Below are 13,180 nucleotides of genomic sequence, written 5' to 3'. Positions count from 1 at the left end.
CAACCGCTTGCATAGCTGGCGCACTCACCCAAGACGTCGGATAAGGAAACCAATCAGAGGCTGCTGGTCATCATTTCAAGAGCCAAATGGTTACTCTGTCCTGCTCATAAAAGTAGAAGGCAGAGAAACACCTTCTGTCCTTAAGGACAGATTTCTTTACAAAGCAATTTTTGTAACTAATGGGAAAATTCCACAGGCCATCCACTGATTTATGAAAGGATGGGTTCCCACAGTTGACTTCTCAGTTAGCTGTTTGGAACACAGCATAGAAATAATACTATTGGGACCACCTATGCTCTGGAGCTCCATGTGCCAGGCTCTGTGGCAAGCACTTGACATCAGGAATCCAGTGAAGATTCTAATCGTCCTGTTTTAAAGATGAGGAGACTAAGGCTGAGAGAAGTGAGTGACTTCCTCAAGGTCATGCAGCTCAGGTCTGCAGAGCCAAGTCCATCTCACCCAAATTCAGAACAAACTTTCCAGTAGAAATGATGGTAAAAATGACACTATGGGGAATAATGTAGTTGGAATATCAGACTGTCTACTATCTGCCCCCAAAAAACAAAAATAAAAACAAAGAAGTATAAAAATTTAGTAGAAAAATTGTGATTTGAAGCTAGGGCTCTTGTTGTAAGCCACAAAAACTCAACTCACACTAGCTTAAGGAAAAAAAGTCCAAGGGAATCTATTAGCTCATAGACGTGGGACCTGCCAGGCATAGAGGGTCCAGACATTTAGATAACACCACCAGATCTCCATTTCTCTCTGTCCCTTGGCTCTGCTTCATTTTCCAGTGGGATGGCAAGAAGAGCCCCAATTGCTCCAGACTTATGTTCCATCAGTAGCCAGGGGACTAGATGGTACCCATTAGTCAGGCCTCCATCACCTGCCCATCCCCTGGGATGGAATCAGTTCTGCATAAACCCCATACCTGAGCACGGGGAAAAAAATTAGGGTTCTCTGGCCAGAAGGGGCAAGGGATGCGAAAGCAATCATGGCACGGCAGCAAAAGCTCATGATCTGGATCAGATCATCTGTGTGGCCTTGATCAAGGTGCTATCACTCCCCTGAGCTTTGGTTTCCCAACGAGTAACACAGAGCAGGTAAACCCCAGCTGGGGTCAGGGTCAGGAGGAACTTGATGAGACAGTGCATGTAAAGACTCCAGCATGTGCCCGAGGCAGAGTAAATGCTCCATGAAACCAGCTCCCTTCTTAAACCAGGGAACACTGGCCACAAGGGAGTGGGACGGGAGATTGTGGGGGGAGGGGAAGGGGGTCCTTTATTGCACAAGGAGAAAGGCAAAGTGTCCCTTCAACTCATGTCCCGGTGCCTAAAGCCAGTTGTCACCTGGCTAAGGGCAAACACCCCGCCTGCCATTTGTATGGACAGAATATGCATAAGCCAGGTGATTTCGAGAAGCCCAGGAATGCTGGGGGTTCTGACTTTCAAACCTGGCGGCTCCGGCCCCCTGCCTGGGCACTGCTCCCAGCATCAGAAACCCTGTTCAGCCTCCACCCCTTCTCCCCTTCCCCACACCCTCCCCAGTCTCTGCTCCTCTGGAGTCTGCTCCAGACTCAGTGGGTCTTCTGCTTTCTCTCCCACAGGATTTCCAGAGTGACCCCTTCCGCCACCTGTCAACCTACTTGTACTTGTCTCTGGTGGTGGCAGAGTTTGCGCTGTCTTGCTTCGCCGATCAACCGCCCTTCTTCCCTAAAAGGCCCCCGCAGCCTGTAAGTCACCACATCTCCAAGTGCCTTGCTTGTCCCTGTCCCTCTTCTGTTCCATCTCAGCCCCCCCAAGTGATGGAAGGAAGTTAAACTAGAGCACAGGCCTTTAATTTTTTTATTCATTCAGCCAAAAGCATATTACATGTCTACTCCATTCCATGGGTTGGCCAACTCTTTCTGTCCAAGATAGAAAATAGTTTAGGCTTTGTGGGCCATACAGTGTCTGTATACATGGCAACTACTCAAGCCTGCTTTCATAGCACAAAAGCAGACACAGACACTATGTCAACAAAGGAGCATGGCTGTGTTCCAATAAAATTTTATTCACAGAGACAGGCAGTGGGCCGGATTTGGCCTGGGCGCTGCAGTTTGCCAACATGCTCTATGCCCCAGCTCGGTACTGAGGATCTATGGTGAACAAGCGATGTCTCTGTCCTCATGCAGCTAACACCCAAGTAGGGGAACTAGACGTTAATCACACAATTACACAAACGTGTGGAAAATTGCAACTGGGACTGGTTGTAAAGATTCAAGATTAAAGTGACTTGCCCAATAGAAATGCTCTGCAGGAGAAGTCCACGGTCCATGAGAGTTTACAACAGGTAACACTGAATAAGTCTGTGAAATCAGGAAAGAATTCTCTGAGAAAAAGACAGCTGAGCTGAGAAATCATCTAAAAAGATGCTCAACGGTTTGAATAATTAAGTTAAAACTGTAATAGGACTTTTTCCAATGAGAGTAGCAGAAAAAAAATTAAAAATTGATAACAAGCTGTGATGGCAAAGATGTGGTAAAATGGGCACTCTCATGCCCTATTGATGAAGAGTATAAATCTGTGCAGTCTTCCTGGAGCTGCTGGTAAAAATCTCACTTCCTCTTCACCTCCTTTCCACATTCACTGAAGGATATTGTTGAGGACATTCTTGTCTGTGTCATGCATGGTCCTTGCTTTGAGAACTTCTTGGTCTCAGTATTACTAAAGTTGTTCTGAGCAACTGTTCGTTCTTACCTTGTAGGTACGTTCAGTCCTGTGGCCGAATCCCTTTTTGGCTTGCCTGCTAGGAAGCACTATGCCCTTTGGTATCTACTGTAGATAAGTAGGCAGGACATCTCAGTCTGTGCTTTCAGTATTAAGCTTGTGGTCAGTTCATCCTGTCTTCCTGCCCTTGGTTCTCCTTACCACATATGGCCATGGATTATGACACCAAATCCTCCCCCTTCTAAATCATTTGTCTTTGCAGAATCCATGTCCAAAGGCTGGGGCCTCCTTCCCCTCCAAGGCCATGTTCTGGTGGGTTTCTGGGTAAGTAAAGTAGCAGGGAAGGGGCTGGGGTGGTGCTCCCACCCACCTGCATTTGCTCCTCTTATTTGTCATCACAGCTTTTGCCCCAGGAGGTTTCCTCCGAAGCCTACCAAGGTCAGCCAGGCTTTCTCCATCCCAGCCTCCATGCTTCCTTCTCAGATTTTAGTGTGTCCACTATCCACATCCCATTCCCACTCACTCACTGGAGTGAGATCTGAGTTTGAATCCTGGCTCTGTCTCTTAGCTGGCCATATCACAAGCATTCGGAGTCTCAGTTTTCCCCTCTGTAAAATGGGAACAGCACTACCTTCATTAAATGTAAAGTGCTTAGTGCTTGTACATGGAAGGCACTCAATAAAATCATATCTCTATCTAGTCATTCCACCAACATTTAATAAGCACCTATTATGTGCTAAGCACCGAGGATGAGGACGTACAACACCAATTCTTTACTCACTAGAGGCTCCCAGGCTGGTGGAGAAGACAGATGTTTCCCCAGAGTCAGCACACCAGATACTGAGGATGCGCCCACCTACTGGGCCCTCTCCTGACCACACCACAGTCAGATCACAGTCGCACCCAGATTTGAATCCCAGCCCCACCACTTCCTGGCTGTGTGACCTTGGGCAAGCTACTTAACCTCCCTGTGCCTCAGTCTCTGCACTTGTAGAATGAGGATCATAATAGCATCTACCTAATAGGGCTTTGAGGATTAAATGAGATAAGGTTTGTGAAACACTTAGAACAGGATCTGGCCCATAATGAGTATTATATAAAGTGGTTGTTAAATAAATGAAGAATAGGATACTCTGAGGGTGTGGAATTGGTGAAAAGAGCATAGAAATCTGCTAAACATCTCTAGAGAGAATCTAGCCCTGTTTCCCAAATGTAGGCACTTATGGACCATTCTTCAAGCTTTTTGCCTTATTGGGGTATCACTCTTACTCTATTTACTTAATGAATTTTCTTTAAATCAACTCACTTTTTCTACTTTAATAACCTTTTAAAAAGGAAACTTTCTATCTCTACCAAAATCAGAAAAATCTAGAATCCCTTGCCATGTAGAACACCAAAAATAATTTTAGTGAAAACCAAGTATTGTGAAGAATTTCTGGATCCAAACTGTTGCTTGCCTGAGTTTGTATAAAGAGGAGCTCAAGTCTCAAAGAGGAGCTCAAGACCAGCTCCAAACAAAACCTTCTCCTTGGTGTCACGAGAAAGATGAAAGAGACCTAAAAAATAAGAACACTCCTGCTGTGGAAGTCTGCAGTCGTTAATTTCTTGTGTGTGCATGTTGGTTTGAAAACTGTCCCCAGTAGACGGTAGGCTTGGAGAGACGGAAGAAAGAGGCAGCCACTCCAGACTGGTAGGAGGCAGGGTTAACAAGCAAGAGAACTTACATATGAGGCTTGTCTTGGGCACCGCAATATGAGTAGCTCTCCGCACCTGCCCACCAGAATCTCAACAGTTTACAGAGGCCTTAACAAGGTTCAGATACATACACCATCCAGATGGTATAACACTTAACTACTGCATCCTTGAAGTAGCTCCTAGTGTGAGACCAGTGGGCGGAATGGAATGTACATTCCAAGGACAGGGGAGGGAGGAGCCTCAGATTGCCTGGGTCCAGGTCACGGGTCCACAAGTGGTCACATCCTCTCGATGACATCCTCCAACAATGCACCAACTACAGTCATCTCATATACCAGTCCCAAGCGCTGGGAAACACTCTTATCTTAAGATGAGAAAATTGAGGTCCATTGCTGGGCAGTGACTTGCCCAAGGTCACAGGGCTGTAAAGTAGTGATTTTTATTTGACAAATCTTGTGCCCTGAGCCAGGATGTGAGGATACAGAAGAGGGAGAATCAAGGCAAGTACTGTCTTTGCCCCTATGGAGCTTACTGTCCAGTGGAGGAGAAAGACTAAATAAATAATCAGACTGAAAAATTAAATAATGATAACTGCAGCAAGCATTATCAAGAAAAAGCTCAGGAAGCTAGAGGATCTTGCAATGGGAGAATCTACCTGGACTTGGGTGTGGGGGGTCATCAAGTGGGTTTTTAAGGAAATCACGTCTAGGCCAGAGGTGAAGGACAAGTAAGAAGTGGCAGGGAAAAAGTTTTAAGCAGAGTGACGTGCATGTGCAAAGGTCCTGAGGCCAGGTGGCTGGAGCAGTGACCGAGGAGGAGAATGGGTACATTTAAAGCTGAGGGAGGAGTTCAGGTTTCCTCCACAGTAATAGTTTTCAACTCTGGACTTCTGAGTCCTAGGGAGGTTTATTTCCCCTGTCACAGGTCACCCTTTGGTTAAGTCACTTAATCTCTCTGAGCCTCTGTTTTCTTTCTTTTCTGTAAAATGGATCAATAGTAATCTACTGAATAGGCTCACGTGAGAATTAAATGAGATGTTCTTTGTAGACTGAGAGGTGCCCTCCAGTGTTAGTGCAGTTAGGCAAATTGCTTTCCTTGTACCGAGGGGCTAGCAGAGGTGCAGAGAGGTAAAGTGACTTACCTAGGGTCACACAACTACCAAGCCAGGACCCTTCAGGGGTGGACACAGGAGGAGCTTGCTCTGGTGATCCTCTTTTACAGGTTAGTTTGGAGGGGCTACTGGAGGCCGCTGGGACCAAAAGACCTCTGGTCGCTTGGGAGAGAAAACTCCTCAGAAGAACTTGTTTCCCAGCTTGAAAAGCAATGGACAAGGAACCGCAGTGCAGCCCAGCGGTGAGTGTGTGGAAGATGGGAGCTCAGCCCGAAGCTCGGTCAGCAAATCACTCGACCTCAAATACAACCACACCCCTACTCCAGGCTCCAACGCCATGGTCCCCTCCCTGTCAGCTGACCTCACTAAGCATTAGCAGGTCGGGCTCAAGATGCTTTCCCTCCCAGAGTGCTTTGCAGGTTCCAAAAGGATATTGACAGAGGGGGAGCCTCTCTAGGCTCCCAGAAGGAAGCTCGGATGGTGGGATGGAGGCAGGGAACTGAAGGACTATTTTAAGACTGGGGGTGGAGAGGTAGGTATGGTCCATAACATGCAGGCCACTACTCACTTATTACTTAACCTGAGTGATTAGTTTCCTGGCCTTTAGTTTTCTTATCTGTTCAAGGGGGATGCCATTAGCCCTAGCTCATAGCTTGTGGGAGATGAAAAAAAAAAAGATTTATAGAAAAGAACTTAGCGAATTTCTTAAAAATGGTAAAAGTTCCAGCAATATCAGTTATCCAGAGGATTTCAATCTCTTTCTAGTCCTGCCCACTCTGCCTCACTCTTGCCCTCTCTGGCATCTCTGGAAACTTCTGTGAAGTGCTCAGAGCCTGAGGAACCTGGTTTGTGAAACTTTGGTCTAGAGAAATAAGCTCTCAAATAGGATTAATTAAACCAGGATTAAATGTAGCCCTGCCATCGAGTGGTTGATGACCTTGGACAAGTTGCTTGACCTCCCTGGAGCCAGGTATTTCAGGGCACAGACAAAAGTAGCTCTGTGGGAAAAGTTACAGGGTTCCCCTGCATACTCTATAATTTTGTGGTGGTTGTTATAGGTGGCTAAATCCCGCAAATTAGAAGGAGCCAGAGAGAGACAGAGTCTGCTGGCTCACATAGCTGAGAAGGTAGGTCTGGCCTCAGGTGTGGCTGGATCCAGGACTTGCATGATGTCCAAATTCTTTCCCTCCATCTCTCAACTCAGCTGTTGTCTGGGCACTGGTCTCTCCATAAGGCCTGTCCTGTATCATGCCAACTCAGCAACCCCTACTACCATCCACATAGAAACTCCCAAGGAAGGCCTTTTATTGGCTGGCTTGAATCACGTGCCTCTCAGGGGCCAATCCCATGGCTGGAGAGCAGGCCCTGTAATTGGTGGTCTCTTCAGAGCCACACAGGGAGGGGAGGAGCTGCTCCCCAAAGGAAGGGAGTATGTTTTCCAAAAGGGGTAAGTAATATGAGCAAATCAAAACAGCAGCTCTCGCTCTCACCCCAGGCATATCTTGCTGTACTGTGAGTTTAAGTACAGCTTAAGTGAGTTTTGAGTGGCAGAATTAATTCAAAAGGACCCTGGAGGTCTTGTCCACCCTCTCCCAGCTCTGACCTCCCCTGCCAGCCTGGGAATGATAGTCACCCAGTGTTAGAGCTAGCACATAGAAACATTCTCCAAAACAGTTTGAGAATCCGTGAACAACTGACAGAAAGAGAGGAGGATGGCAGGGTTATACAGAGATCTGGCTCAGGCATTTTCTAAGCTGACTGATTACACACCAAGAGAACTTTGGTTTTATTTCTAAAATATTTTGCAACCTTCGGGGGCAGGGAGAGGACGTCATCTTAAGAGGTCACAGACCAATCTGTCTGCTGGCCAAGTCGGTCACAGGTGTGTTTGGCCAGCATGGTATCTTGTTGTTCTTGTTGTTTAAGGTTTTTTCTTTGTTTTGTTTTTTAATAAGTTGCCAACATTTAAAATGTTGGATATGTCACTTGAAAATCTGGAACTTTGGCCTCTCTTAAAGTAGAATGGCAGTACTGGGCCACATCCCTGCATGGCAACAGGAGGGTGGATCTGGGTAGCAGCTTCCCCACTGAACAGGGCATGTGAGCTGCAGTCACCACCACTCCCTTTTATATCCCCCAGCTTACACCTGGCTACTCACTCACACCCCCTGCCTTGGCCTGTGGTCATTTTTGGGTCCTGCACTAAGTGGTTTTGGAACCACAGACCAAAGACCAGCCACCAGTCTAGAGACCTTCCCTGATGGAAAGTGAGACCAGCTAGAAAGGAAGAAGTTTGTTCCCAAGCCTGCAGGCTGAACACAGTGACTCAGAATTTTGGGGTGAGCAGCTAGAACAGAACAGAGCAAAACATCCAGCTGGAAAGAGGCTTTCACAGTGGTCTCTTCACCCACCCCATTTTATGGATGGGAACACTGAGGCTCAGAGGGAAGGGCATTTGGACCTCGGTTTTCCTGCTCAAAGGCCAGGTTCTATCAACCAAACCAAATCATTTCCTTCCTCCCTCCCTCCCTCCTTCCCTTCCTTCCTTCCTTCCACAAATCTTTATTAATATCAAGCAGTAGGCCCTTTGCACACATCACTCCATCTGTTTTTTCCCATTCACTGGACAAGTATTTATTGAGCACCTATGCATTCAGGTGCTGAACTAGGTGCTGGGGGAAATACAAGTAAAAAGAAAATACAAGCAGAAAGCCTACCCACCTGAGTTCCACTTTGGGCGGGGCCGGAGGTAGGGGTGGCCCTGGTTGGCACTTGCCCAGTGGTTGCCCAGCCCAGTGGGTGTGCGGCACCAGCCGAGTCAGGACCAGCACCCAACATTTGGCATCGAGGCGCGCGGCGTGGACGCCATGCTGGCCTTGCCTCCGACCCGGCCGAACCCCAGGCAAATTGTGGGCGCCAAGGAGAGGCCACATCTCAGGGCTACAGAGGTGACAAGGGAGAGGGGTGAGCGCAGGGTTAGAAAAATGGCTGAATTGCAAATACCGGAAGGGGAGGCTGGGGGGCGGGGGTAGGCTTCAAGACAGGGGTAGAAAATTAACATTTGCTTATTTCTTAGCAAACCGGGTGGTAAAGACTGGTTCCTTATAGCCTCTTGTGCTAAAAATACCACTTTTCCTTTGGACTGCCTGCTGAGATTTGTCCCTCCCCTCCATCCTGAGGAGATGCTGAGAGGTTTCTTGAGGGGGAAGGAGGGAGGGACTGGACGTCCGGCTTGTGGTGGAGGGGTATTCACACTGCTGGCTGGGCCTTGGGGGTAAAAAGGCTGACTTCCGGGGTCTCAACCCACCTCTCTGAAAAATGAGACCCAGGCACACCACTGATCCTTCAACTCGTTCAGGTGGAGTGGGGCTAGGCGGTTTGCTTTGCTGGACAACAGGAAACTCGTATCTGTTAAAACTGGGCCAAGAGACTAGTTGCACCCGGTTCTAGTAAAAGCAACCAACAGGTTAAGTCCAGTGTCACGAGGAGATCTTGAAAAGTTCAGTCTATTCCCAGGTAGTGAGTGCTTGATTCAGTGCCTGATCTGTGCCAGGCCCTGTTTTGATGCTGGGGATACAGCAGTAAACAAGACAGCTGTGGCCGCTTGTTCCAGAAAGCTGATTTTTGGTGGAGAAGACAGATAATTGCAAGTTGAAGTAAATGCTGGGACAAAAAACAAGGGACTGGGATAGAGGACCAGAGCTACTTTAGTTGGAGCCAGCAGGGAAAGTGTCTTTGAGGAGGTGATGTTGAAATTGAAGTCAAGCCTTGGGAAGAGCAGGGCAGAGACATTCCAGACCATGGACAGTTTGTGCTGAAGTCCTGAGAAAGGTAAGATGTGGATGTGTCAAGGAGCTGAAAGAAAACCAGAGAGGGACTTCCCTGGTGGCACAGTGGTTAAGAATCCGCCTGCCAATGCAGGGGACACGGGTTCGAGCCCTGGTCCTGGAAGATCCCACATGCCGCAGAGCAACTAAGCCCGTGTGCCACAACTACTGAGCCCGAGTGCCACAACTTCTGAAGCCCGTGCTCCTAGAGCCCGTGCTCTGCAACAAGAGAAGCCACGGCAATGAGAAGCCCGCGCACCGCAACGAAGACCCAATGCAGCCAAAAATTAATTAATTAATTAATTAATTTAAAAACAAAGAAAAAAGAAAACCAGAGAGGACCAGGATGAAGTGGGGAGGTGGGCAGGGGCCAGGCCATGCAAGACTGTGTCTAGGAATGGAGAGATTTTTTTAAACCATTGAAGGGTTTTATGAAGAAAAAAAAAAAAGCCCACCCACCTGGAGTTCTAACAGAACAGATAAGAAAAGGAGAGAGTTGGAGACAGTGAACATGGCTATGAAGGCAATGAATTAAATGATGGGATCCGATGGGGAGGGGTGGTCAGGGGTGGCCTTTATAAGAAGGTAACATCCTTTTGGCATTCAAGACCCAAATACCAAGACGTGAGCGGCAGGCATGCCCAGCTCACGACGGAGGCCAAGCCACAACTCTCCAGAGATGCCAAACTAAACAACAAGCCGGGTCAAGGGGTGAGGGGCGAGACCTTGACCTTGTTAATGAGGGCCTGGGTACCTGCACTCATCAAGGGTTTTTTTTTCTTTTTCTTTTCTTTTTAATTTTTGGGTGGGGGGTGTGGGGCTCACAAAGAGGCTCCATGTGAATCGTGAGTCAAGATCTGGGCTCAAATCCCTGCTCTGTCCTCGATGTGTGATCTCGGGCACCTGTCACCACCTCTCAGAGCCTCAGTCTCCTCCGAGGTAAAATGGGTACCCCATGACACCCATGGGGCAGGGAGGTCGAGAGGAGTTGATGAGCTTGTGTGTGTGTAAAGGGCTGATCCCAGTGCCTGGCCCTGGGTCCCAGCTCTGAAAACAGCACTGAAATTCTGATAACCCCGTAGGTTGTCAGAGCTGGAAGGGACTCAGAGAGTGGGGCCAGCTCCATCCTTTTGCATATGAAGACAGAGGGGAGCAGCCTGCCCAAGGCCACACAGCAACTGCGCTGTCAGTAGCTGCATCACTGCCAGCCTCTCTCTATGGCCTAGGAGCAGCCTGCTTCCAGAAAGGCCCTCTGGCTTCCTCCCCTCCTCTTCTCCCTTCTCCCTCCTTCCGCCTTCCTCTCCCTGTGGCCTCTGATGATGATCACGGGCCAGGGATCTTAGGCATCATGGCTGCCTGAGCTTCCATCTGCGGTTTCATTCAGACCAGGTGTGCCAGGCCCACAGACCTCATCTGTGATTCTAAACCCATTCTGAACCAGTTCTAAACTACCTCAGGGCTGGCTGGTTGTGGAAGAAGGGGAGGGCTGCGTAAGGGATCAAAAAGTGCTGGGCTCTCAAGGTTGGGATCGAATCCCAGTTCTTACACTTCTCAGCTGTGTGCCCTTGGACAAGTTTACCTTCTGAACCTCAGTTTTTTCATGTATGAAATGGGGTTACACCTGAGGGCACTCTCCAGGGTTTTTCTTATAAGGGCACTAATCCCATTCATGAGGGCTGCACCTGCATGACCTAATCGCCTCCCAAAGGTCTCACCTCCTAATACCATCACACTGGGGATTAGTTTCAACGTGAATTTGGGTGGTGGTGAGGTGGGGGTGGGGGAGACCCAAACATTCAGTCTATTACAAGGACCCAGAGCTGATTTCTCCTCTCCCCTAAGGCACACCAAGGCGACAGCATTTAAAAGGAAAGGAAACCGTTGTGCGGAGACCCCAGAGATGGAGACCCTCCTACAGCAACAAGGGGGCAAGAGGGGCCCACTGCTGAGGGCCATCTGGCAGGTGGGCCGCACCACCTTCCTCCTGGGGACCCTCAGCCTCATCATCAGTGATGTCTTCAGGTTCACGGTGCCCAAGCTCCTCAGGTAGGTCCAGGCCTTGGGTGTCTTGCTGAGGCTGGTGGTCCCTTTAACGGCATCCTTCCAGGGCCAGGGGACCTTCAGCCCTTCTTCTGCCTGTGCCTAGACCTCTGGTGCTCAGGGCACTGAGGGTGGGTGAAAAGGATACTCAGGAAGGACCAATTAAATGAGAAAGTGACTGACCTTGGGGAGGGAAAACGAGTGAATTCTAGCCTGACTGTATCAGTTTGCTTTTACTATACAACAAAGCCCCTCAAAAGTGAGGGGCTTAAAGCCACTTCTTCAGCTCATGATCCTGTGGGTCAGCAATTCAAGCTGGGTTCAGCTGGGCGATCCTTCTTTTCTTGGCTGGGTTCACTCATCTGTCTGCAGTCACCTGGGGGGCTGGCTGGGGACTGGCTGGTCCAAGACAGTCCCAGCTGGGACATCTTGTCTCTGCTCTGGTGGTCTCTCATCCTCAAAAGGCTAATTCCAGCTTGTTCACAGGGCCATTTGGCAGGGTTCCAAGACAAAGCAAAAGTTGCATTTTCTTGTGAGGCCAAAGCTGGTTGCACAGCCAGCCCAGATTCAAGAGGTGGCATGTTAGTTTGTTAGGGCTGCCATAACAAAGTACTACAAACTGGTTGACTTAAACAACAGAAATTTTTTTTCTGGTGCTTATCTTTTCTACTGTTATTTCTTTCTTTTCTTTTTTTATTGAAGTACAGTTGATGTACAATGTTGTGTTAGTTTCAGGTGTACAGCAAAGCGATTCAGTTATATTGTACATACATATGTAAATATATTCTTTTTCAGGTTCTTTTCCCTTACAGCTTATTACAAAATATTGAGTATAGCTCCCTGTGCTATACAGTAGGTCCTTGTTGGTTATCTATTTTATAATAGTAGTGTATATATGTTAATCCCAAACTCCTAATTTATCCCCACCCCTTTTCCCTTTGGTAACCATGAGTTTCTCTTCTATGTCTATGGGTCTATTTCTGTTTTGTATATAAGTTCATTTGTATCATTTTTTTTAGATTCCATGTATAAGTGACATATGATATTTGTCTTTCTCTGACTTACTTCACTTAGTATGATAACCTCTAGGTCCACCCTTGTTGCTGCAAATGGCACTATTTCATTCTTTTTTATGGCTGAGTAATATTCCATTGTATATCTATACCACATCTTCTTTATCCATTCAATGGACATTTAGGTTGTTTCCATATCTTGGCTATTATTATAAATAGAGCTGCAGTGAACATTGGGATGCATGTTTCTTTTCAAATTAGAGTTTTCTCCAGATATGTGCCCAGGAGTGGGATTGCTGGATCATAGGTCAACTCTATTTTTAGTTGTTTAAGGAACCTCCGTACTGTTCTCCATAGTGGCTGCACCAATTTACATTCCCACCAACAGTGTAGGAGGGTTCCCTTTTCTCCACACCCTCTCTAGCATTTATTATTTTTAGACTTTCTGATGATGGCTGTTCTGACCGGTGTGAGGTGATACCTCATTATAGTTTTGATTTGCATTTCTCTAATAATTAGTGATATTGAGCATCTTTTCATGTGCGTTTTGGCCATCTGTATGTCTTCTTTGAAGAAATGTCTATTTAGATCTTCTGCCCATTTTTCGATTGGGTTGTTTGTTTTTTTGATATTGAGCTGTATGAGCTGTTTGTATGTTTTGGAGATTAATTCCCTTCTCGGTCACATCGTCTGCAAATATTTTCTCCCATTCTGTAGGTTGTCTTTTCATTTTGTTTATGGTTTCCTTTGCTGTGCAAAAGCTTTTAAGTTTAATTAGGTCCCATT

At 47.4% G+C, this 13,180-nt stretch overlaps 1 protein-coding gene across 4 annotated transcripts in view; it reads left to right on the top strand.

The window, feature by feature from the left end:
• ABCC6 (ATP binding cassette subfamily C member 6) overlaps nucleotides 1–13,180 on the top strand; it is a 61,485-nt gene that overhangs the window by 4,259 nt on the left and 44,046 nt on the right. For all 4 annotated transcript variants that reach the window (XM_059896081.1, XM_059896079.1, XM_059896080.1 and 1 more), the window contains 4 exons: nucleotides 1,607–1,732; nucleotides 2,971–3,032; nucleotides 5,625–5,756; nucleotides 11,184–11,387. In XM_059896081.1, the coding sequence (XP_059752064.1) occupies nucleotides 1,607–1,732; nucleotides 2,971–3,032; nucleotides 5,625–5,756; nucleotides 11,184–11,387 (524 nt within the window). The remainder of the gene's footprint in view (nucleotides 1–1,606; nucleotides 1,733–2,970; nucleotides 3,033–5,624; nucleotides 5,757–11,183; nucleotides 11,388–13,180) is intronic.

The sequence above is a fragment of the Balaenoptera ricei genome, chromosome 15, assembly GCF_028023285.1.
Source record: "Balaenoptera ricei isolate mBalRic1 chromosome 15, mBalRic1.hap2, whole genome shotgun sequence".
In the NCBI taxonomy this organism is placed as follows: Eukaryota; Metazoa; Chordata; class Mammalia; order Artiodactyla; family Balaenopteridae; genus Balaenoptera; species Balaenoptera ricei.
The sequence above is the reverse complement of the archived record's forward strand: the minus strand, read 5'-3'. Positions and strand labels throughout refer to the sequence as shown.